The sequence below is a fragment of the Colletotrichum fioriniae genome, assembly GCF_027942845.1.
Source record: "Colletotrichum fioriniae strain IMI 355084 chromosome Unknown scaffold_1, whole genome shotgun sequence".
Lineage (NCBI taxonomy): Eukaryota > Fungi > Ascomycota > Sordariomycetes > Glomerellales > Glomerellaceae > Colletotrichum > Colletotrichum fioriniae.
In genome coordinates, this window is record NW_027076837.1 from 5,639,335 (window position 1) to 5,664,312 (window position 24,978).

General features: G+C 54.2%; 9 protein-coding genes across 9 annotated transcripts; 4 read left to right on the plus strand and 5 right to left on the minus strand.

Annotated features, from left to right (window-relative positions):
• Positions 1-7,091: 7,091 nt before the first annotated feature.
• On the plus strand, positions 7,092-9,471 carry N0V96_001461 (uncharacterized protein; the record flags this gene model as incomplete). The annotated part of the gene is made up of 3 exons (XM_053191902.2): positions 7,092-7,097; positions 7,145-8,216; positions 8,276-9,471. 3 exons carry the CDS (start codon positions 7,092-7,094, stop codon positions 9,469-9,471), a joined length of 2,274 nt encoding a protein of 757 aa, XP_053050510.2.
• Positions 9,472-10,205: 734 nt separating this feature from the next.
• N0V96_001462 (uncharacterized protein) lies at positions 10,206-10,994 on the plus strand (the record flags this gene model as incomplete). Its single annotated transcript, XM_053191901.1, has 1 exon — positions 10,206-10,994. One exon carries the CDS (start codon positions 10,206-10,208, stop codon positions 10,992-10,994), a length of 789 nt encoding a protein of 262 aa, XP_053050509.1.
• A 153-nt stretch (positions 10,995-11,147) lies between these two features.
• Positions 11,148-12,266, minus strand: N0V96_001463 (uncharacterized protein; the record flags this gene model as incomplete). The annotated part of the gene is made up of 1 exon (XM_053191900.2): positions 11,148-12,266. The coding sequence occupies one exon, from the start codon at positions 12,264-12,266 to the stop codon at positions 11,148-11,150; it is 1,119 nt and encodes a 372-aa protein (XP_053050508.2).
• A 746-nt stretch (positions 12,267-13,012) lies between these two features.
• On the minus strand, positions 13,013-14,518 carry SPT14 (Phosphatidylinositol N-acetylglucosaminyltransferase GPI3 subunit; the record flags this gene model as incomplete). The annotated part of the gene is made up of 2 exons (XM_053191899.1): positions 13,013-13,982; positions 14,040-14,518. The coding sequence occupies 2 exons, from the start codon at positions 14,516-14,518 to the stop codon at positions 13,013-13,015; spliced, it is 1,449 nt and encodes a 482-aa protein (XP_053050507.1).
• Positions 14,519-14,920: 402 nt separating this feature from the next.
• Positions 14,921-17,380, plus strand: DBP6 (ATP-dependent RNA helicase dbp6; the record flags this gene model as incomplete). The annotated part of the gene is made up of 1 exon (XM_053191898.2): positions 14,921-17,380. The coding sequence occupies one exon, from the start codon at positions 14,921-14,923 to the stop codon at positions 17,378-17,380; it is 2,460 nt and encodes an 819-aa protein (XP_053050506.2).
• A 592-nt stretch (positions 17,381-17,972) lies between these two features.
• Positions 17,973-18,410, minus strand: N0V96_001466 (uncharacterized protein; the record flags this gene model as incomplete). Its single annotated transcript, XM_053191897.1, has 3 exons — positions 17,973-18,001; positions 18,075-18,140; positions 18,239-18,410. The coding sequence occupies 3 exons, from the start codon at positions 18,408-18,410 to the stop codon at positions 17,973-17,975; spliced, it is 267 nt and encodes an 88-aa protein (XP_053050505.1).
• A 1,667-nt stretch (positions 18,411-20,077) lies between these two features.
• On the plus strand, positions 20,078-20,903 carry N0V96_001467 (uncharacterized protein; the record flags this gene model as incomplete). Its single annotated transcript, XM_053191896.1, has 2 exons — positions 20,078-20,516; positions 20,647-20,903. 2 exons carry the CDS (start codon positions 20,078-20,080, stop codon positions 20,901-20,903), a joined length of 696 nt encoding a protein of 231 aa, XP_053050504.1.
• A 183-nt stretch (positions 20,904-21,086) lies between these two features.
• Positions 21,087-22,538, minus strand: N0V96_001468 (uncharacterized protein; the record flags this gene model as incomplete). The annotated part of the gene is made up of 2 exons (XM_053191895.2): positions 21,087-21,969; positions 22,036-22,538. The coding sequence occupies 2 exons, from the start codon at positions 22,536-22,538 to the stop codon at positions 21,087-21,089; spliced, it is 1,386 nt and encodes a 461-aa protein (XP_053050503.1).
• A 1,087-nt stretch (positions 22,539-23,625) lies between these two features.
• On the minus strand, positions 23,626-24,921 carry N0V96_001469 (uncharacterized protein; the record flags this gene model as incomplete). Its single annotated transcript, XM_053191894.2, has 1 exon — positions 23,626-24,921. One exon carries the CDS (start codon positions 24,919-24,921, stop codon positions 23,626-23,628), a length of 1,296 nt encoding a protein of 431 aa, XP_053050502.2.
• Between the last annotated feature and the right edge of the window lie 57 nt (positions 24,922-24,978).

Here is a 24,978-nt window from a genome sequence, read left to right on the forward strand (position 1 = left end):
ACGGTTATGTGATGGACATGTTGCGCCCATGTTCGTATACTGTACCACACAAGGCCGTGGCAAAAGTGAGAGGTAGGTTTCGGAAAAAATTCAGAGGATTGGATTCATGTAGAGTAAAGACCTTACCCTGGCCTATCTCTCAACGTAACGATAAGACACTCGATTCCTTCCCGTATGTGATTACACACATAGTCAGCACAAATGCCCTTAGAACCGGACATTGTCAAGAAGCATCACATGTGGCATCTTTGAGCAAGACGACGGTTGCTACTTACACCATGCTGCATCTCTTCACAGACAAGCCTCCACAAACAAGCATCCTCCCTCTACATCACAAGCTCCCTATTCATAGGCCCCCAACGAAGACTCCACTAAATAAACGCTCGCTACACCTCCAACACGCGGGAAGCCTCGCTCGGCTCACCTGTCATGACAGACTTCACCCGCCGCCCGCCGGCCATCCATCCCCGTCGGCTAGGGAAGAACCCGACGTTTAGTCGAACCTTGTAGGTACGAGAGGCTGATGAACGGGAAAGAGAGTCTGAGGCTCTGCTAGGTTTATCCTTGCGTGTGTTGAACTCGGATTGCTGAGTTGATGAGTGCCGATTTACTATGTACCAACTGGTGGGTTGTGGGTTCCCCCGTTCCAGGTTCATCGCTTTCGTAACTTTACCCACCGGCAGCCATCCTAAATCTAGGTAAAACTGTTTTGTCGTTCTTCACCACATTCGCCTCTCATCTTTACTGTGGTCTGTCTCGTACAAATTTGTCGGCTTAAGAACATTGTATCCAGTTGGTGGAAATCCACACAAATCCACAATCCCTCTGAATCTTCGCAACTCGCCATTTCCATCCGAGCAACATGTCAGTCGCCCGCCCGCCCTCCGCTTCTGCGGCCATGACGCGGTCTCACACCCACACACGGCCCCGTACACCTCGGCCACCAAGACCAACAAGCAGCCCTTCCACAAAAAACTCAAATCACCGCTGAAATCCGAACTTCACAAAGACCGGCCCTTTAGGTGCCCTTTTGGGTGCCCTTTTGGGTGGCCTGAAGGCAAGTTGGGAGAAAACTCCACTACAGGAAGGGAAAAGAGACCCGTTCCATTTGGGAGGGTGAGTTGAACTCACGCAAGAGCCAACCCACCCATTCACTCACTCACACACCGGATTTACCAAGAGGGAGGGACACGACACAGACCGAGAGGAACAGCCGCGTTGCGAGCAGTTTGAGAAAGGTTGGGACGATTCGTGGACAGCCCTTTCCGCGGTTTTCGCACCAAGTTGTGTGAAATTCTCCCGTTTGGATGTACCTGGTTCGTGCTCTGAGTAGGAAACGGAGCCGAGTCGGCGAGTGCTTTTCAATGCTGTGTTCATCCAGTAGTTTCATAGCAGAGATCATCTGTGAAGGGCATTCAGTCGATTGTTCAGAACGGAGATGCAGTGATGAGAGGCTAAAGCGGACTTTTGTGAAATTGGTCAATACACCACCACCACGTTTCTAGTCGTAGTGATGAATCGAGAAACATACTGGACTCGAGCAACTCCACAAGCACAGAAGCCACAACAAAATGGTGAAATGAAGCAAATGATGTGAATGAGAAGACGTTCAACTCGTCTGCATCTTATGATTTGAACATCTTTCTTGCTGCCATGCTTTCTAGATCATTCAAAAGTTGACCCCCGCATCCTGCGTCCTATACGTCCTCGTCACCCTCGGATCCCACTTCATCTTATTCTGCCTCTCGAGCTCCTGCTGCCTCTCCACCTCCAACTCGTCAATCTGCGCAAAGTTGCGCTTGCTGCGGAACGGCCACCTGCCTTTGCGGTACAGCATCCCAATCACCAGCCCGAAAATCAGAACCCCGCCCACGGAACCTAACGCGATGGGCAACGCCGGCATCAGCTTCACGTTGCTGCCGCCCGAGGTCTCGGCTTGACTGGGCGAGGCGATGCCGCCGCTGCCGCTGTTGGCGTTGCCGCTTGGTGTGGGAGTTGGCGTCGGTGTCGGAATGAGGCTGAGAAGGGGTGTAGTTTCTGGTATCACGGGGGCTGGAGGTGGTGGGATGAGGGATGGTGTTGGCGTGGGGATTGGGTCGCCGCCGCCTGGTGTTGAGACGGGTATCACGCCTGGGATAGATGTTGGTGAGGGGAGTGGTGGCGGGTCAGAGAGGGATGGTGTGGGTGTTGATGTTGCGTTTGTGGTGGTTGAGATGATGAAGGTCGTGAGAGGGCGGGCAGAACTTGATGGTGTTGGTGGTGGAGGCGGCGGCGGCGGCGGTGGTGGTGCTGATGGTGTTGGTGTTTGTGAAGGCGTCTGTGAGGGCGTTGGTGTGTTTTGCCTTATTGGTGCTGATGAGGAGGAGGATGAAGCTTTAGCGGGCAACAATGATGATGATGGCGTCGCTTTTATTGAGGGTGTTGGTGTTGTTTGTGCCCTCGTTGCTCCGCTCAAGGTTTCCGGTGTTCCAGTTCCCACTCCCGTCTGCCCTCCTAGGCTCGTGGGAGGAGTTTTGGCGTCGGGTTGGTTGTCGGCCATGATGATGAAGTAAGATTGTGGAGTCGTAAGAGTAAATGATTATCGCTGTTCGTGCTGTGTGGTATATGGTTTGGTATGTAAAGGCCGTTTGAATATATTCGTTGCGTCGTGGTAGATTATGTTCAGTATGAGTTCGAGGCCCTATGATATTGGCAGGAAATCCTCCGAATAACCTCGTAACCAACGCGTGTGGTGAGGTATGATGGAATCCTGTTCTCGAAAAACAGGTTCAATGTCCCAATGACGACCAGGTAGTGTCAGGTGATGGCGTGAGGTGGGTGGTATTTTCCGATGTAAGTCGATCCAGCGGCTCAACAATCGCCCTCTCTCTATTTCTCTTGCTTGTTCGTCTTGTTGGTTTTTTTTTCTTTTTGCCAAGCCTCGGAAGCTGTCAACGTCAAGGCCAGTTCAAACAAGACAAATTAAACACTTAATAAACATCATACAATGTCAGTCCCAAAATAAATAAAAAAGAGACCAAGGCACTTGCCGTCCCAGAAAAAGAGGGCTGGGGGACAGGAATCTTTAAACAAAGATGTCCCGGTGGCCACGTACCCCCTCCCTCTTACACTCTTCGGAGTATTCTGGCTCGGAGTACATGACATGGTGCCAAGTACATTGTGTTGTGTGCCCCCATCCATCCCTCGTCTCTCCCTCGGTCCGTCGACCGTCGTTCACATCAAATTCTCTTACGGTTTGAACACCCTCCCCCCCATCATCCGAGAAACCTTACTGTGAGAGTTTTGGCTGACGTGACGCAGAGTCGGGACAGTGAGAGAGGGAGCAACTCACACTCCTCTCTCTCTCATCCTCTGTGCGTAACTGCGTATGAGTGTGTCAATGTCTCAATGGCACAATGATCAATGTACCAGGGATCTCCAGGGGTCGCAACCGTCTCACAATGGTATTGATAATGATCCCTGCACGCCAGTTGGAGGCTCAAAGCGCGGCTCCGATGCACAGTCGTCTGCAGCACTAGACTCAATATGTCTGTCTACCTACTGCTCAACTGACAGCAAGCGTGTCAAGTCCCGTCCCGCAAGACAACTACTGCATAGTGGTAACAACTAACAACCCACAGGACTCATGAGGGGCACGGAATAATGTGGCCTTCGGTAGTCACGTCTTAGTCTCACTCTTATTCCCTCCCCCCTCCCGCAAAGTCCCAGGGATCTATCCGTCAAGCCCCAATGCTTGCACGTTAGCAGGGTTGCTGCCAGCCCGTTTCAGACGTGGAATGTTTGAGTTGATCATCTTCAGACCAATGAAACCCTCAATCCTTCCTTCGTCCCACCTTTTCTCCCGCCCTTCCGGCCGCCAAACCACCCCCTCTCCAGGTTCATCCCTCACGACCCGCCAATGTCTTTTTCAAAGTTCCATCAGCCCTTTTTTTCTTTCCTCTCCGAGTCTTGAGGCTCTCAGTCTGTCGGTCTACGGATATGAAGTCTCTTTACTGCCTAGACAATGGAACAGTTCGATCGGGAGCCTGGAGGGCCCCCAACTGTGTCTTGGCCCCAAGTGGAGAGCCCCAACTAAACTACTGGCGTCGCATTCAAATCCGAACATTGCAACGCAAAAGAGTCTATCGAACATATCCGTTCTCAATAAGGTAATCAGGGTTAACCGTATTGTCTCTCATTCCCCCAAAGGAGCCACCAGAAACCGGACTAAGTTACTAACGTTAATAATCCCTGGTGACAACGGAGAGAGTCTGGAGAGAGAGCCTCCTCATCTGCTCTTCGCATCACCCACCGCTGCCCGACCTGACGTCGGAACACCCCCGTCACGGCGTCACCTGTCAAACTCGCCCCCAAACCCTTACAAACTGGGCAAACTTCGGAAACTTGCATGATCCCCGCGTCGCAATCCATACCTACTCGTCTGTACTCCGTTACCACCCCGACGATCGTACACTTTTCCTCCCTCGGCAGGACTGCCAGACTGGTCGCCCCCTCAACCCCAATCCAGCCATCTCTTACACCGACACGCCGTCAAGCGCGGGCAATCAAGGAGAACCGTAGACAAGGGGGGAGAGGTTCAGGGCTTTGCACGATCTCCGTTCGGTAACCGGCCACGGAAGTTTTTCTTTCTTCTCTCTGCAGGCTGCACTGGCAATCAGGCAAGACTCTTGCGCCTTTGTTGCTATCCATAGAAACCTCCACATCCTTATTATGCCCTACCAGGCGGCGAGAAGAAACGGGGTCATCTTCAGCCTCTCTCTCCCCCAATGCGTTCGGTTGACTCGGCACGCTCCCCTGGTCCAGCTTGTTGCTTCGCATGGAGAAAAGAAGCCTGTCGCCTCAACCCCCTTCGACAGTCAAGACTTTCTAAAACGCAGCTGTCAAAACAATCCCGCGCCGGGGTGTAAGGTAAGGAGAAGAAGAAATGGCAAGGCACCTTTCGGTCGCCCACCGAGAATCTGACGACCCAAGGCAGGGCCTTCTGTTCGGGCGGTGGGCGACCCGGATCCGAGGTCGGGCTCGTTCCGCTGGTCAAGTTGGATTCCTCGTCTTCCTTGATCTCGCCCATCATTCTGCTAAGGAGGGCAGACACGTCATGTGGTAGCACTCCGTCCCATCTCCTGGTCTGCACTCTCTAGACTCTTACTTGGTGGATGGGACGCCAACGTTAGAGATATACTGAACGGTAATAGTGCAACTATAGTGATCGAGGGTTGCACCGTCGATCGTCTCTTCTAGGTAGCCTCGCACTTCTCGGTACCATCCACGGGGAAAAGGTACGTGGGATATCTTGAGCATAACGCGCGGTAACAATGCCTATTCTAGCATGGCGCCGACATCATCGCGAGTCTCGACCAACTTTCTCAACATTTAGAAAATCAAGGAAAAAAATCTGCCGAGGTCCAGGAGCTGCGTTACGGTTCATCTTTGCTTTTTTTCACGTTTCGAGCGTATTCGGGGTTTTCCTGTACAGGACTGCAGGTGTCTTCTCCTGCAGTTAGTTGATGCCGCGAGAGGATAGCGTCAAAGCGGCGCGGATTGGGAAACAAACGACGTACGAATCCGAACCCGCTCCACGGGGGGGTTTGTTTTTTTTTTTCAATGTCGGTAGTTGTATAATTCTACTTCACGCTTTAACGCTGGAAATAGTGCCGAACCGAAAGGCAGAGCATTTTGGGTGTTCGTTAATCTCGTCAAAATCAAGCGAGCTTTGCGAAAAGCGCGACTTTGTTTGATGATGCCTTTAAAAACACCAAACAAAAATCTCAAGCTGTGCGGTGGCGGAGCAAGGGAAGAAACACCAAGAGTGACCCGTGTGTACCCCTTCAAGGAAGGCTTTTTAAGAAATGGCAATTAATTACTGTAGTAAGCCAAGGTCCAGCTGGTGTCATGGCTTACTGGCTTGCGATGCCATTCAGATGCTTCGGTACAGTGCTGGAGATCTGTTTGTCTCGCCCCTCTTCGTTCCCCATCCAACTTGACTTACACGGAAATCATCAACAGAATCTTATCACCGCGCAACTCCCGATCAGAAGAAGACGGGGAAAGAGACCCACAACTCCATAGTCCCACCGCAATCTCTCCCGAAAGCTGACTGACTGAGAGAGAGTGCCGAGTGATTAACCATGTAGGGATACGGATATGCTTATCAGTCGCATCATCTCCTCGGCAAACTTCAGTTGGACGACAATCATCCATCTTTCCGTCATCACTCAAAACTGCCGCCTGTCAACATAGAGGGCTGAAGGTGTACGGAGTAGGATGCCATCATTTTCTCAACTCGAAACGACTGAACTCTTCAGCTGGCCTCCCATAAATAGAATCAACAACGCTACGGATAGAGGAAACAAGAAACGCCCATCAAAGAAAGGCCACCCCCGGCGGCCATGACGCCACCGGCCCCCGCCAACGGCTCTCCGTACAACAACCCCACAACAACTACCGCACCCGCGACCGAAGACCACGGCGAACCACCGGCCAAGCGGACCAAGACGCAGGCCTGTTCACGGTGTCGTCGGCGAAAGGTATGTTGCTACTCTATTCTGTTTTTTTATCTTTTTTTTTCATGCTCTTTGAGCTTTGTGTAAGAGCCAGAGACATTCATTCTCTGGTACCCTAAAGCAGCACCATCACCACTTTTGAAACAACCACTCTTTACCCAAGTTGGGTTGACCCTTTGACCAAAGATCATCACAACTCCAAACCCCACCATTCCAAAAGAAGATGAAGCCTGGTAACAGGAAACCTGGGAAGAGGAAACCCAGACGAGAGCAAAAAAGGGGAAGGGCTGACAATCCTTTCCCCTCTACCAGCAAAAATGCGATGATCAGAGACCCTGCGCCAACTGTGCCAGGTCGGGGGAGCAATGCAACGAGGCGGTGCTCCCGTCGTCCTATCAAACCCGGCCCCCGGGCCCCGGGTACCATCCGCTGTAAGGGTTTCCTCCTCCTCCTCCTACTCCTCCCCTCAGCAGTTGCGAGGGAGGAAACAACTAGTTTCATGTTGTTGGCTGGTTCGAAGAGAGTGGTTTGCATCGGTTGATCTCTCTCTTCGCCGATCTGGATCTGCTCCAACCCTCCTGGTCCAAACTCATGGTGGTGTTATGCTGATGCTGCGAGTATCACCTCCCCATTTAGGAGTTCAGACCATCATCATCTTCAACACCACCACCCCTCGACGCACACAACCCCTAGCCTGGCTGGGTGACATCGCGTCGTTGGAGGAGCGCATATCGCGTCTCGAGGAGACCAACGCTCGCCTTCAAGCGGTCGTCGAGAATCGGGACAATTTTAATCAACATACCCATGCGCAAGAGCCGCTGTTGCCATCATCGTCGTCCCGGGCGCATGGAGCGTCTCATACACATCGGCACTTGGACGAGCACTACCACCGACGCAGAGTCTCATTCGCATCGGGAGCGGGAGCGGGACTCGGACCAGAAACCTCTCTCTCGAGGAGTTCGCCCGCCATTGGCCTGTTGGCTACCTTTGCTCGTTCGGAAGAAGATAACCCACCACCACCACCGCCGCCGCCTAACCCATCATCCCACGACGGTTACGGCGGCGAAAGCGGCGGCGGAGGCGGTGCAGCACAGAGGCACGATCAGGAGATCCCTCTCGACATGGCAACAGAAACCTCCCTCTTCGACACCTACCACGACAAAGTCCACTGCCGCTACCCCTTTCTCCGCCTCGGCGGCTTCCGCAACCCAGCAAGGCGGCCGAAAGAAGCGTGGGCGTCCTACTTCACCAACATGATCTTCTCCATCGGCCTCCTCCTCGAGAAGCCTTCCCGTCACCATGTCTATCAGGAGTGCCTCTCCCCTCCTAGACACAATCACACCCACCAAACCCACCAAGCCCTCTACCGCCTCGCCGTGACAAAATACCTCTCCCACGTCTTTGCCCTCCCAGACCGCCTCCTCCACATCCAGGCCTACCTCCTCCTCGCCATGCACGCGATATACTCCCCCTCCACGGAACGCATCATCTCCATCGCCTCGGCGACGATGCGCTACTGCGTCATGGCCCAGCTCCACCTCGCCGACGCAGAACCGCACATCTCTCCTTCCGCTCCCTCTCTAGAGACCGCGGCAACAAAGCTCAGAATCCAAATGCGCCGCCGTGTCTTCTGGTCGGCCTACACCCTTGACCGCGCCGTCGGCACAACATACGACCTTCCCTTTCTGTTCCAGACTACCAAATCACGGTCAAACTGTACGCAAACGTCGACGACGCCGACCTGGACGCCGCGTGCGCGATGGCCTCGTTTCCAGACCGATATCACCACCCGCGTGGCCAGACAAGCGTCTCGGCTGCCTTGCATGTGGTCTACTGCCGCCAGATCCAATCCGAGATCCTCAACACGACCCTCCACCGCGACTTTTCGACGCACTTTGACGACGTCCCCCACTGGCGTCTCCGCGTCCTCGACAAGCTGGACCGCTGGCGCGCTCTTTGTCACCGGTACGCCGATGCAGACGCAGACGCAGACGCAGACGCAGACGCAGACGCAGACGCAGACGGCACCTCCGGAGGTCCGGGCTCACACTCCAGCTCCGGCACCGGCACCGGATCAAGCACCCATCTCCATTCCCGCACTCGCTCCCGCTCCCGCACCTTCACCCACCCAGAATGGCTCCACATGATCTACAACTACTCCCTCGCAATGCTCCACCAACCAACCCGCTCCACGGCCGACGGCCCAGCAGGCGACTGGACCGTAAAGTCCTGCATCCAAGCCTGCCTCATCTTTCGCAAGTTCCAGCGCCGCGGCCACGACCACCACCACGCGCCCATTGCGGAACTCTGGCTAGGCCTCGTGGCGCAATTCAAATGCGGCGTCGCGCTGCTCTACTGCTTCTTCGCCACGCCACCGGCGTTGCGTACAGCGACCTATGCGGCGCCCGAGGCTGCCGAAGCCGTGAGGGCGTGTAGCGTCGTTCTCTCGATCCTGGCGGAGCGGTGGCCGCAGAGCGTTTGTCTTGGGGATGCGTTTGACATCTTGGCGAGGGAGGTGCCGCTGTTTGAGTTTAGTAGTACACCTACCAAGGTAGTGGGCAGAGCAGCAGACACAGCAGGAGCAGTGGCAGGTCCGCGTAAGATGAGGTCCGAGTCAGCGGATGCGCTGATGGCGATGATGGGACAGCTCGAGATCATTGTGGTGCACCGTAACACGCTCCGCATGATTCGGGAGATGGCGCTGGACGAGTTTCCCCGTCCCCCCTCGTCGGCTGGTATAGAGTCTCAGGCTCAAGCAGAAGAGTTTCCAGCCAACGCCACAGCGGCAGCAGCAACGGCTCAGCTCGGCGAAGAGGACTCGCCTTCTTGTGCGCGGACGAGCATCACAGGTGACATGTTCCAGCCCATGACGCCTCACTTCTTCCGGTCAAGCTTAGCCGGTCTCGAGGCTGAGGGATTCGATCTCTCTGCGCTCGGGTTCCCTGGTGACTTTGATCTGCTAGACGCTTGATGTATGAGTCAAAGTACCTTACCTAGGTAGGATAGAACGAAGCACGATATCATGGTGACATTTGAGCATGAGCAGTTGTCGAGGTGTCGAGGTGTCAAGGAGGGGGCACGACATGTTGGCCAAGACTGACGTCTAAGTTGCTGAGTAACTAACGCCGAAAGCCATGGGTTCTGACTCGGACAAGCACAACAAACTCAATTGACTGCTTTCCCAAAAGAAGCTCGTTATCGGCTTTTAGCCAATCTGGTGGGGAACAGCTCACAAATAGACTCACGGGACGTACGTCACTGACGCCCCGGTGACGTGACTCCGTCCCCGAAAATGCTCATCCGCGGGGTCCATCTTTCCGCAACAAATATGGTACTACTACTAGGTATGCTACATACGACATATATTCCCAAGCTATTGTCCCAAGCTATGGATGTACATGCAATAAAGTAGAGATCCACCTCGGCCAGTCCGCCCGCATCCGAATCAAGTCATCCACGGCCCTTAACGCCGTGCTTTTGATGGGGCCGAGCGGGGAAGCTATCCAGGTTGATTTCAAAGCCCCGCGGTCTCGTCTTTGGTACCAAACGTATAACAGTATTTGAGTCGGTCGTCTGCCTTTTAGACTACCATCATACCACACGAACATACTACACCAGACTATAAGACATCACGACATCTTCTACTCAGACATACAATTCTACGCATTCTCTAGCCCGGAAACAACAATACACACATAGCCCATCATGAGCAAACACGTCCTCATCCTCGGCGGCCACGGCAAAGTCTCCCAGCACCTAACCCCAATCCTCCTCAAAAAGTCCTGGACTGTAACGTCAATCATCCGCGCCCAAGACCAAGTCCCCGCCATTGAAAAACTAGGCGCCGGCCAATCAAGCGGCAAACTCAACGTCCTCGTCCGCAGCATCGAAGACGTAACCTCCCAACAGAAAGCCCAAGCAATCCTAGACGAAGTCAAACCCGACACAATCTTCTGGTCCGCCGGCGCAGGTGGCAAAGGTGACCCCTCCCGCACCTTCACAATCGACCGCGACGCCGCCATCCACTTCATCAACGCCGCCGTCGCTACACCCTCTATCAAAAAATTCATCCTCGTCTCCTACCTGAGCTCCCGCAAGACGAAGCCCACCTGGTGGTCCGATAAAGCCTGGCAGGACGCTCTCGACGGCAACAAGAAGCTCTACAACTACTCCCTCGCCAAGATCGCCGCCGACGAGGTCCTCTGGCAGGAATCTAAAAAGAGGACAGACGGCTTTGCTGGTATTAGTTTGAGACCTGGCCTGCTGACCGAGGAACCGGCCGGCAAGATTGAGTTTGGAAAGACAAAGGAGGCAAAGGGCACATCGAGCCGCCAGACCGTCGCCGAGGTCGCTGCGCTCATTGCGGAAAACGACAGCTTCACAACGTCTTGGGTTGACTTGCTGGACGGCGATGAAGACCCCAAGACGGCCGTAGATAGAGTCGCAAAGGAAAAGGTGGACGTCGCCGTGGGAGAAGAATTCTACAAGGTTTAAAATGCATGCCACGCTTTGGGAATTTTGTCATTAATAGTACTATCATAACACAGCGAATCTCGTTTCTCATCATGTCATCAGAGCAATGTGCTTGAGCTCCCTGTCATCATTTGTTAGCATCGATGCGAACACACATACAAGTGACCGTATGACTTACTCTTGCACCTGCTGTCCCACCTTCATGGGCGCATACGTAACCTCTTCGCCCTCATCTCTACCCAGGTTGAATTGCTCTGCCCTAACCTTTTGCGCCTGCTCCGACAGCTGAGGGATGGGAGTGAGATCGTGGTCCGATGACAAATGCCAGAAGAACGTAGACGAGATGCGGACGAGCGGGCGATCGGGAAGTTCGGCTTTATGGCGCTCAATCACGGCCAGTGTCTTTTCGTTCACCACAACCTCGTGGAAGCCTGCCTTGATGAGCCCGCCCGTCAGATGCTCCAACTGTTTTCCGGCTTGGACGAGCAAGTAGTTGCCTTCGGGGATCTTGACGGCAATTTTCTTTCCCGTGTTGCGCGCCCAGATGTGCAGACCTGGGTACCGAGAACGGCCGTGAATCGTCAGGAAGTTGAGGTCCGTGTGGAAACCGGCCAGAATGGTGTCTTGCTTGCCGTACTTGACCAAGTCGGAAGCCGTTGGTGCCAGAAGGTGAGGTCCGTATTTGCCAGCAGAGCTGAAAGCATCGGCAGGGAGACCCATGCCGACCGCCGCCATCTCTGCCAGGCCCGTGACAGCCTGCTTCATTGAAGTCCCCCACTTGTCCATGGCAGGAGGCCAACGCTCACGGATGTGCGGGGCTTCGGGAACGACGTTGGGTGCGTTGAGCCCCGGGAACTCGGTCTCGTACGGGGGGTTCTCGGCCATGCGCCAGAAGAAACGGCACTTTGGGTCGGGGTCGTGCGCTGTGATGTCGAGGGGGCGCTCGGTTTCCGCCAGCCGTTGGATGACCTTCAGGCAGGGCTCGTCTACTGCACATTTGGGCTTCTCTGTATCCTCAAGAGTAACGCCGATCTGGTAGCTTAGCTCCGGACGCTCATCCTTCTTGAGCTCTTCGGTAGGCTGAGCAAAGTAGTCCTCAAGCAAGTCGAGGAAAGTGGTGTTGTCGGATTCGGCGACTCGGGAGTCGTGCAGCACGAGCGCGCCATAGGTAATAAGGGCAGTGGCGGCCTTTTCGCACTCATCGCGGACTGCAGCCGAGTCGCGGGGCTCGTTAAGGAAAACGTCGAGATCGATTATGGGGAGATCCATGGGGAGGTCCTGTGCGGCGGCCATGGCGGGCAAGTGGATGCGCGGGGTCTTGTGAAGTTGAAAACTTGAAGATCGCTATGTTGATGATTTGAGAAGCCGACTGTGGCTAGGATACAATAAGCAAACAGTGTGTGTCGCTGGTGGTTACGGCCAGTATCCGCAAACGAGGAGCGGAAATCGATGGATTTTGTCTTGTGTCGCTGTGCATGTGAGATGGTCGAGATGCGCGCGTGGTGGGGGTTTAGATGGCTCAAATGGTCGCATGGCCCACCCGGACGCCTGACCGGATCAGGCAGCTCACTGCCGACCCAGACCGTTGAAGATGGTTCCTGCGCTATGGTGTTGAGCACATCGTGAATGCCAACCAATCCCGTCCTTTCATCGGGGCCCTCCGGGTCGTGCCTACGGAGGCCCATCCGGCGCGCCGAGACCCCTACTCCATGCTGATTTCCTTTCAGACCGCTACCATTGGAGGATTTCTCCCGTTGAAAGCATTTCGTTGCAGATCTGGAAGACTCGATGGGCTGACTCGGGGTAGCGTGGAGTGCGGAGAATCTGAACCAATTTTCAATGTCCGTTGATTTCCGCCGGCCATCGCCGGTCCACGCCGATTACCACTGGTCAGCAGCGTCGCTACTCTTATACCTGGAATTATACATTTAGATTTGAATATCGACCCAAATCTTGCGTCTCTTGGTTATTGAACAACCGAACAATCTTTCTCCGGAGTAGTCCGGTCAATTGTGCGAATCGAAATACTAAGACCACGTTCAGTCTTCCTTAGAATCTTCCGCGTCTTGAGGAACCTTTCGCGGCCATTCGGGGCAAATGTCGATTTCCTCTCGCGGGAACCAAAGTTCCAAGAATAGGTATAGCAAGTAGTCAACAATGACACAGAGACAAAAAAGCTTGCCAGCCCAGATACCACAGCCGTAGTATCGCTTGAGTCGATCGATGAGGGCGAAAGACCGCACTCGACTGTTGCCAAACGTCGAGGAATTGGCTGCGTCATAGCCGTAGAATTCGGCTTCGCTGAGCTCGCCCGTGATTCCCTGGTACACGCGCTCGGTGCGTTCAGCAACATTTGTCCATGAGTACATCTTTTGGACTTGCTCATGGAAACGTTCCGTTCGAATCTTGTTTGCTCGCAGTGCAGCAATAGCCCTTCCAGTTGCAGCCACCAGGTCGTCTTCTTCTGGCTTGGCGAAGACAGTCATGTGCGACGGCAAGACCTCAGGGATACCACCGACCTGAGTGCATACCACGTACAGCCCGCAACTGGCCGCTTCTACAATGACAGTGCCAAAGGCTTCCGTCAAACTAGGATGGAGGTAGATATGGCCGCGAACCATGACGTCGCGCACTTCTTCATGCCGAATAGGTCCCAGCATTTCTACCCGATCTTGTAAGACGTTTTGTTCAATCATTTGTTCGAGGTCAATGGCCTTGGGCCCTGAGCCTGCAATGATGAATCTCGTGTTCGGGTGATTCTCGAGGATGCGGGGGATCGCAGCCGTTAAGAGATCTGTTCCCTTGTTATAGAAGAGACGAGATATCACGACGATTGTGACTACATCGTTCGGTCCCAGGTGATGTGCGGGGGGTGGGTTTTGGCCAAACGCATTATTGGCATCGGTCGGGGGATAATCGAGTGGACGAAAGTTCTCAGACACGACGGCGTTAGGTATGACTGAAACCATGAGGGGATCTAGAGATGCTCGGAGAACGGTATTTTCCTTGCTACAATTCCAATCAGTTCTGCCCGTTCAACGAGATTCAAGGCGCGACGCAACGTACCAGGTATGGCTAACACAGATAACGTGGTCCACGTCACTCAGGGAAAACTTGAGAATCTTGTTTGTCAAGATGCTGCTAGCATCGGCGAAACCAAAAAGTGAATGGTCCGTAAAGACGGTCCGTAGGCCCATGGTTCTCGCATGCAGAATAGCTTCATGACAAAAGGTGCTCAAACTCGCGTGGCCGTGGACGATTTCGATCTGTTCTCGGATGAGGATATTGCGAATGATGGGAAAGGCTGAGAAGACGGTTGGGAAACTAGCCGATCGGAACACGACGAGGAAGGGGATGTGGTAGACTCGCAGGCCGTTTGTCAGGTTTCGAATACCAGTGCGACCCTTATAAGCATGGGTAATAATGATGACTTTGTGACCTCGATCGATGAGCTTCGTGGATAGCTGGTAGATGTGACTTTCGACTCCTCCTGGTTGCGGGAAGAAGAAGTCGCTAGCCATAGCGATATTGTATGTTCGAGCCATGTTGTCTATATGCTCGGCGCGAGCGGTGGTCACCTAGAGAAATGATAATGAAGCATTGCAGGTTGTCAAGCGTGAACTCGCGGGACAAGATTTGTAGTCGCAAATGGAAGGGGACGAAGAGGTGTGTTCCTCAAGGGCCTGCTAAGCTACCTTGCGCAACAGCCTAGAAGGTAATTACGCGACTGAAGCTAAGGGGGAGCTGCGGCATGGTGGTCCGATAAGGAGAATATGGCAAGCGGTAGATCCTGGCAGAATTGCGATAAGAACGCCCATCCAACTTTTTTTTGGGACGGTGCGACAGGTGCCCCTCCAACATTTGTATGTCAAGCCTCGTTGCGAAAAGAGAGGTTTGCGCAACGTTCACAACGACTGTACAAGGTTCGCGAGAACCCAATTGACACCATGTACGCTCGCTACGTCCCATCCAAGAAGAAGGAGGCTCAGGCGCATGTCGAACCTTCGCCACCCCTCTCTCCCCCAGCTCCAGAACCATCCGCGATACCAGCTAGCGAGCCAGTCGTGACCGAAGGTACCACGGCGGCCGTTCCGTATGCACGATTTGTACCTTCCAAGAAACCTCGCACCTCAATTTTGAGTGCAGCACCGACAGAATTTGACGAACTGTCTTCGGCGACGAAGCGCAAACATGAAGAGCCCGTCGGAGCCGTAGATACCCCCGTCAAGAGGAAGAAGTCAAGAAAGTCGGAAACGGGTGCTGCATCAGACGAAGAAGAGGCGTCACCAAAGAATTCCAAGAAATCAGAATCAAAAGACATCAAGTCGGAAAAGAAGCAAAAGAAGAAGCGCGAATCTGAGGTCGGGGCTGCCGAAGAGGAGGATACCAAGGAAAAGAAGGATAGGAAAAAGAAGAAGAAGAAGGACCGCGAACAGGATGAGAACGCAGAGGATAACGCCGTCGACAGACGTCACAAGGACGTCCTGGCCAAGGCTACAAAGTACTTGAAAAAGTCAGCAGAACTGATTGCCAAGAATGAAGCCGCGGACAAGATGGACGTGGACGAGGAAGAGGAGAAGGAAGAAGAATACGACTTGGTACCCCTTCCACAACCCGAACCGACCGCCCTCGATACCTCGAAACCCTCATATGAGACGCTGCCGCCATGGCTCGCCGCCCCGATCCGCGTAGCTCCCGACACACGGACACCCTTCGCAGACATTGGCATCAACCCGAAAGCAGCACAGATTCTCGAGTCAAAGGGGTTCAAGGACGCCTTTGCTGTTCAGACGGCCGCTCTCCCCTTGCTTCTGCCGTCGTGCAAGCATCGCCAGGGCGATGTCCTCGTTGCCGCAGCCACTGGCTCCGGTAAGACGCTGGCATACGCCTTGCCTATCGTGCGCGACATCAGTCAAGGTGCCGTGACGAGACTGCGGGCTCTGGTCGTTTTGCCAACACGTGAGTTGGTCAAGCAGGCCCAGGAGGTATTCGAGCTTTGCGCCAGCGCATTCGATGGCCGCGAACAGAAGAGAGTGCGCATCGGTATTTCCATCGGTAATCAGCAGTTGAAGCACGAGCAAACCAGCCTCGTCGAAAGGGGGGAGAAGTACGACCCTGAAGCGTACCGTGTGGCACACCAAAGGGAATTGGAGGCATGGAAGGATGTCGAGGACACCGCAGCGGGAGATGAAGACGCAGCAGTAACGAAGCCCACCGCCGGGTCTCTCCCGGATCACATTGTCGATTACACATCCAAGGTCGACGTCCTAATCTGCACCCCCGGAAGACTTGTCGAGCACATCAATTTGACCCCCGGCTTCTCATTAGACTATGTGCGCTGGATGGTTGTCGACGAAGCCGACAAGCTTCTCGCTCAAAGTTTCCAAGGCTGGCTGGATACCGTCATGCCCAAGCTGAGCACCAATAAATTCAGCGCTCGCGACTTTCCCGACTCAAACCTGAGCGGCGTGCGCAAGGTCGTCCTCAGTGCGACTCTGACGCGAGACCTTAGCTTGCTGAGTGGGCTGCAACTCCGCAGGCCCCAGCTCATCGTCTTGGAAGGCGAACAAGCCGACAGCACGGCATCCATCGCCGAGCATACCCTGCCCACTCTGCTTAAGGAGTCAGCCATCAGAGTACACGACGCGAACCTCAAGCCGCTCTACCTCATCGACCTCCTTCTCGACGGCCACCTCATGTCCGAGACCACGTCCAAGACGGTTTCCGAGTCGCCCACGGAAGACGACGCCACATCTTCATCAGATGATTCCTCAGACTCCGATTCCTCTTCAGACTCAGACTCCGACTCGGACTCGGACAGCTCCTCGGACGCCAGCTCAACAGCCGCCGCTGCCACCCCCTCCAAATCTTCCACAAAACCCTTCACAACAACAGCCCTCATCTTCACCAAATCAAACGAATCCGCACTCCGCCTCTCTCGCCTCATCTCCCTCCTCCACCCCTCCCTTGCCCCGTCCATCGCAACCCTCACCTCAACCCAAAAGACCTCAGACCGCCGTCGCGCCCTCCGCGCCTTTGCCGCTCGCCGCCTCCGCCTCCTGGTCGCCTCCGACCTGGTCGCTCGCGGTATCGATTTGCCCCTCCTCGACAACGTCATCAACTACGACCTCCCCGCCAGCGCCGCCGGCTACGTCCACCGTGTCGGTCGTACCGCGCGTGCCGGCCGCGCCGGCGCTGCCTGGACGCTGGTCGAGGACGGCGAGAGCGGTTGGTTTTGGGGCAAGATTGCCAAGCCAAGCAGCGGGATCCGCCGCGCAGAAAAGGTTGATCGTCTACGTATCGGAGACCCCGACAGCGGTGGGTTTGAGGAGGAGAGAGTGCAGAAGTATGAGGAGGCGTTGGAGAAGCTGGGCAAGGAGGCCGGCGAAGCTAGGAGACAAAGATAGTGTTGGATATAGCGGTGTCTCATATACTAATACCATTTCAAAGCATATGTTGCCTAACATTCTCCTACTTTTATCATGTATATTTGGACCTGGTCGTTCACGGTCATGACTGACGCATTTTATAATTTGGAAAGCCAGTTGGCACAACTTCTCGCTCCAACATACTCTAAGATGTAAGCCTCTCGAAATGGACGTTGGATCACCAAGATGACAGGGCTTTCTCGATCGTGTTCATTATTTTATTGATCTATCACCACTTAGACTCATTCGTGATTTATTGTACTGATGTAAAGGTATCAAACACCATTATGAGCCGTTGTCACCTGGACGGGCCGCGAACTCAGCCAGGTGGGCGGCTCACAAGGTAGCGCCTAGCATCGCCGTCGACAGGATTGATATGACGTTATGAACTTTGCAGGAAGGGAAAGTTGAAAAGGTATCAAAGAACGAAAAGTAATAGTTCTATCGGGACAACAGGAGTATCCACTGATACCGTGTCTTTCTACGGCGTGAAGCATACCGAGAACCACCCAAGCAATCCACGAAGGCAGAAAACAGAACTGATAACGAAGCAAAGCTACCAATGCAGGCATTAAGTGCACTTTCCAAGGAACCAGCTTCCTATTAACAGCGTCAGTATATCATATTACCCAACCCGAACCTTGACTAATAAAAAGAATAGCTTGAGACGTACCTTGGTAAGAGACACACTTCAAACCGTTGTCGCACACAGTTCCGGTGTAGTTGACATTGCACCAGTCTAAACAATAACAAAGTCGGCATTAGCAACTCTTCACTTCATGGATACCCTTCCTCCAAGGCACATAAAACCTCATACGAGGCGAGACGTCTACTAACCTCCCTTGCGGCGCTGGCCCCAGCAAACGTACTGCGACGAGCCGGTGTGAGGCATACAGTAGCCACTGAGGCACTCAATGTTGAGATCGCACTTGGCGCCGTCGCCGCTCAGGGCGGCGAAAGCGGTGCCGGCCATCTGGGCGATGACAAAGAGGGACGAAGAAAGCTTCATGGTTATTGACTAAGGATAGGCTCTGGCGGGATAAGCAAAGTAGATGATGGATCTAGGTATGAGTTGTTCCCATTGGGATGGTTTGCTCCCTCTCTACTTGGTTATATAGCAACGTTTTGCATCCCCTATCTATCCGTATCCCCATTCTTTCTATATATCCTTCGTGGCCTAAGCTCCACGGTTGACTAACTGCGCTCTAGTCCCAGTGCTCATTTTCTTGTACGAGGACATACGAATACAGTTTGCGCCCACGATGCAAGGATGGGCGGTGACGCCGTCCCGGCGGGCGGTGTTGTGGAGTTTCGTTCTCGTGATATCTAGGTATGGGCCGTCGGGCATTGACAGACGACTCGTGTAGTAGAGTAGTCGCTTTCTCACCTTCAGTTGAGCCCTAGGTAGTTTCCCAACTAGACCCCACTGGATGATTAAAGCTTTCTATTATACTTCGAGGCTAGTTGTCATTTGCTCTCAACTTTTCGACGATCCGTATTACGGAGAGTAATCTCGGGGAAGCAGGAGAGGAAAGCGACAAAATGCAAGGTCTTGGACCATCTTGAATGAAAATATAGTCCGGCACTCCACGTAGAGAGCTGTAAATGTTTGCGATGACTCTCGTTCTACGGTTCTACCACTCTGCACCGTACGTTGTTACGATCGAATCCGAGTTGTCAGTCAATTATCTGACTCGCGCAGTTGGCTCGGACGTGAGAGGGCCTTCCAAGACAGAGTGCGAGCACAATGCCCGCAACATCAGGTCCATGTCTCTTTCTTACAAGCCGCGTTTCTCCCGAGACCAATCATGGCTATAAACACGCATGTTTTGGCGAAAAGCTTAGGTTCACCTCGGCGACTTGACTTGACACCCAAGGTCTCGTGCCGGGGAGGATGCAACTTGCCAATTCCCTCACCTAATAACGTTACAAGCAGAATCACGAATGGCTCAATTGAAGTTTATAAAAAAGAGAGGCTCAGGCCCAGTCGAAGTAAACACGTCACCTTCAATGTGTTTCTCGGCAATTCTGTGCCGGTCAGCAATCAGCATCTACGTACGCTACGGAGAAAATCCGAGTCATGGCTGTTTTCCGAACCCAAGAGACTGTTCCGTAACTTCATTGAAAGTCTTGAAGCGTTGCAGAATTTGAAACTTGGCGATATCTATTGATGCACCAGGAGACGTATTAAGCAGGTTTCCTATTCTAAAGACTCAATAAGTTGAAGTCGGGATTTCGTGGCCAGTAAGCGGTGCAACCTTTACAGTGGCCACATCTCCTCCAATAAGAAAAGACCAGGATACACGGCTTTGAATTCTTCCAAAAGATTGCCCCGGCAAATCAGCGTTCTCGAAAGACTCATCCGCAACAATCAGTGACTCTTCATCACAGCTCATTCCAGTTAGCTTACTTACCTTTGCAACCCATCTTCACGGTTGAATATAACGAATCACGCAATCAAGGAAACCTGTCATAATCAAGAAAAGACCACATCGCAACTTTGCATCATTGACTTACAGGAGTTGATGACCTACACCGTCTCGAGCCTTGATATATAAACTAGCCCACGATCCTTGGCAATCCTGCATTGAAAAACCATCAATCTATCAACATATCAACCTAGAGCCTCAAACGCCAGACAACCAACCTTATCAAGCTCGCACAACATCTTCAACCATGGCCCCCTACGCAATCCAACCCGTAACCCTCGCCGACAGCCCCGCCCTAGCCCGCAATAACATGTCCGCCTTCTGGACAAACCCAAACTGGAACCTCCTCTGGCCCGAAAAGACAACCCTCGACTTCCTCATCGCCGAAGCCACAAAGCGCATGCCAAACAACCTCCTGCGCGACTCCGCTGCCCTGCGCCACCAAAAGGCCGTCGACACTGAAACAGGCGAGCTCGTGGGCTATGCGCGCTGGGAGCTCCCGGCCGGTCACCGCGATGCGGCGGCGTGGGCCAGCTCAAGGATTACAGTGGAGGCGGTAAGTGAAGAGGAGAGGAGGGCGATTAAAGAGCGCTCTGATGCGGCGTGGTGGGAGCCGATTGATATGGACGGGATCGATGATTGCGTTCCGCAAAAGATGCGGATTCTGGCGGAGAAACCGTATATCAGTAAGTGTCCCGTCGGATGCAAAGTGAACGGGAGTGACCCCGGGCTTTCAGGCTTAAAATCCGGGGCCGGGCTCATTACTTCGTTTCCCTTGCGAGAACCCTCTGTTCTTGAGCTAAGGTGTAAATGCAGGCCTCGACTACCTTGCTGTTCATCCCGACCACAAAGGCAAGGGGATAGCCACCGTCCTCGTTCAGGAGGGCATCCGGCTTGCTGAGGAGACGGGGATCGACGTCTTTATCCTGGCTTTCCCGGCCGGCTTGAACGTGTACAAAAGGCTGGGCTTCAAAGAGGTTCACCGCGGTTACCAGGACGACACCAAGTACGGAGGCGAGGGTTACTGGGTGACGCTGTTGACGTTTGAAGTCAAGAAGACGAACAGCACGTAGGGTCCTCCTGTGTCAACTCTCGTCTGGAGCTGAGAGGTACTCAGGGAGAAGAGAGAATCCAACGATGTCAATGATGATGAGACGAAGCCAGCGACTTTGATCGATGCTACATACATTTCATAGCTGTTCTTTTTTCACAATTTCATTAATACAGACCTAACATCCTGACAAACCCCTCCGCGCCTAGAACCGCGCCTCAACCTTCTCTTCCGTATCCTGCAAAGCCCAATCGCTCCTCTTGGTCTTACTCCGCACAGCCGCCGCCTGTTGCGCCGTGAACCCCTTGGCCTCGACCGCCGGGTTATACCCAAGCTTATTCGCCTTGCCCACCGCCGCCGAGTCAATTGCCGGCGCCTCCTTACCATCCGCGCGACGGTACACCGTCACGACCACGGCGCCTCCTAAGCCTAGGTTATGCTGCAGCGCGGCCTTGGTCCCCTTGACGGCGCGGTTGTTGGCCCAGCCACGCAAGTGCCAGACCAGCTCAGCACACTGCGCAATACCCGTGGCGCCAAGCGGGTGCCCCTTGGAAATCAGCCCGCCCGACGGGTTGACGACGTACTTCCCTCCGTACGTAATATCCCCGCGCCTCACCAGCTCGTGCGCCTTCCCGGGCTCCGCCAACCCGAGGGAATCGAGCACAATCATCTCGTTGGCCGAGAAGCAGTCGTGCAACTCGACGACTTGCACGTCCTTGGGAGTAAGCCCGGCCTCGCCCATGGCAGCCTTCACGGCGTGCTGCGTCATCTCGAAGCCCATGAGATCGATGGCGGAGCGGGAAAAGAGCGAGGGCGCGTCGGTGGCGAGGCACTGGCCCGCGACGAGGACGGCCTGGTCCTTGAGGTGGGGCCGCTCGTCGAGGAAGGCCTGCGAGACGAGCACGGCGGCGGCGCCGCCGTCCGAGGTCGGGCAGCACTGTAGTTTTGTGAGGGGCGCAAAGATCTCGGGGGCCTTGAGGATCTGCTCCTGGGTGTAGACGTCCTGGAACTGAGAGTAGGGGTTCTTTGTGGAGTGCTCGTGGTTGATGCGGGCGATTTCCGCAAAGTCCTCGGCCTTGGCGCCGTATCTACCCATGATATGTTAGATATGGGTGCTACCTAGCAGCTTGTGTAAAGACACGAAAGGGACATACTTCTCCATGTACTCTCGCCCAGCGTTGCCAAACATCTGCGCAGCACCGGGTGCGTTGGTGATACCCCTCGTCTCAGCCATCATCTTAATGGTCGTGCCCGTGGGGTTCTCCCGATCATTGAAAAAGCTCTGTAACGAACCGGGCATCATCTTCTCAAAGCCGACGACCAGCACGCAGTCGGCGGCGCCGGAGGACACAAAGCTGCGGGCCATGGCAAGGCCGGTGGACCCCGTGGAGCAATTATTGTTGACGTTGTAGATGGGGATGCCCGTCATGCCGAACTGGTAAAAGACGCGCTGACCGCAGGTGCTGTCGCCGTAGCAGTAGCAGGCGACACCTTGCTCAACGTCGTCGTAGTTGATCTGGGCGTCGAGCATGGCCTTGACGCCGGCCTCGAAGCCCAGCTCCGTGTAGTCGACCTTGCCGCGGGGCTTGATGAATTTGGTCATGCCGACGCCGAGGACGTAGCAGGGCGCTTTTTGACGTTGTTGTCTGGGCGCCATGATGTGTGATGTGTGTAATGTGTGTCTGGAAGGATATAGGGGGTTTGTTTCTATGGTATAATCGTGATATTTGAGGGAGCTTCTAGTTGAGCTCGGTGATGGTTTGGGAGTGTTTTGGGGGTTGCCAATCTCAATGGATGAGGACGAGTGAAACAGACACCTGGATAGATAATCTGGGGTAGGACCTGGTGATATATTCCCCCCGGCTATTTAGAAACGATTAATAAGGTATACAGATGTCTACTGTCTTTCATGTGCTTTGCAAGAAAACAATAGGTGAAGTTGACAAGCTTTCGCCTCCCCCTCTTCCAGCACCACTTTCTTTTTACCCCGGGAATACGGGTACGGATAGGGATGAGCTTCTCCAGGTTTCCTCCCTTCCTGAGCTGCCTAGTACGTAGTACTATGTAATTACCGGCACAAATTCCGCCCTATCCGCTGTGGCTTTGTGACCAAAAACAGCGTCAAAACACCACCCAAATCCACAACTAAGCATGTAACAACGACGATTCTTGGGGTCTATGGGGAGCTCGGATGCGGGGAAACAGCGTCTCAAAGACGCAGAATGCCGAGGCCCCGGCCGCTAAGAGGACGGTCGAGCACTTTTGAGCTTCAGACCTTGCAGCTGTTTCCCCAAAGATGGTGGCCAATCATGTTGCTTGCCGAGGTAAAAATCGGTCCCTCTTTGCCAGGTTGGTGTAGGTACTCCGTAGTAGCCCTTTTTGGTAACCTTGTCGTCGGACTACCGTGGTAGTTAACTATCGTCGGGGGACTAATTAGCAAGGAATGTAACGAAATGCTGACTCGAATAGGTGATTCAGACTCGGTGATTTCGCTTCCGATACCTCGTGAACTTGTGAAGAGACAAGTTTCATGAGCTTTAGCAACTAGCCTGTCTCTTAAATGCTGTGAAAGTTACATAACACGACTTTTGAGTGAGGATAGCCAAACGATTTAAGCCAATAACATAGTACCATTACTACTACCACTGGGAATCGAGTATTGCCAACTTGAGGTTGACTAACTAGCATCAATATATCTTTTTCTACCAAGATACAACACAATTCACAACTCAAAGCCTCGTAATTCATTGCAACTTCCCCTTCACCCATTCCTCAACCTGCTCCTCAATCTCAGGCACATACAACCACCTCATCTGTCCCTCCCCCTCTTCAAACCAAACCTCCTCTCGCGGCAACTTGGCCATCTCATCACTCGGAAGCCTCTTATTATTCAACATCTTGGTCAACCCAACCAACCTCCCCAACCTCTCCCTCCGAATCCCCTGCCAGAACCCAACGCCCTCCTCCCACCCAATCTTCCCCGAACTCTCCCTCACCCTCTTCACCACCAGCGCAAGCAAAGCAGCATCCTCCAACGCCATCGAAGCCCCCTGCCCCGTCGTAGGCGGGATCGCATGTGCCGCATCCCCCAACACCAAAAACCCTCCCCCACCACCCGACGAAGCCCACCTCTCCAGCGCAGGCAACATAAAAAATGGCCACACATTCATCGTCTCGTCCCGGATCCCCTCGAGCGCAGACCGAACCATCCCAGGCCACGCCTCCTCATTCAATCTTAATCTCGCCTTGAGCGCCTCCTTATCCGCCATCAGCGCCTCCCGCGGCAGACTCGCCTTCTCCGCGTCAAACGGCACCTGCGTCCCGGCAAGCATCTCCCCGCCGTCCCGCCCCTGCGGCGCCAGCACAAACACCCCGTTGCCGCTCGCCACGCTGACGGGGAATTTGTACTCCTTGTCTGCCGGCACCCGCAGCTGCGCCGTCGGCACCGCGTACGTCAGCGCCGCGAGCCCCACAAACGCGGGCTTCGCCTCCGGCGCCACATAGCTGCTCCGCACCCGCGAGTGGATCCCGTCCGCGCCGACGAGCAACCCAGCCCTCCGCCTCTCCCCATCCGCGAACTCAAACTCCACCCCATTGTCGTTTTCATCAACCACTTTAACAAACCTCTTGCCATACCGCACCTCCACTCCACGCGCCCGACACGCCCCCGCGAGAATCTCAATCAACTCCTGCCTGAAAATCCGCACGGCGTCGTAACCGAACTCGGCCTCGCCGCCGAGCGGGTACCGGTCGACGGTGACCTCATCGCGGTCCTTGTAGTAGACATAGTCAAAGCTGTACGCCTTCTCTAGGAGCGGCTCGTAGACGCCCAGGGATTCGAGGATGCGCAGGGCGTTGGGGCAGAGCATCATGCCGCCGCCGGCGTGGTGGGGCAGCGGCACCGCGTCGCGAGACTCGTAGATTGTGGCGTGGATGGCATGCGCGTTGAGGGCGAGGGCGAGGGCCATGCCTGCGATGCCGCCGCCGATGATGGCGACGTCGTCGATGTTGTCGTGGAGTGGTGTTGTTGTGGTGGGCATTGTGAATGATGTTCTGAGTGATGTCCCGAGTGAAGGATACATGTGTGACAAGATAGA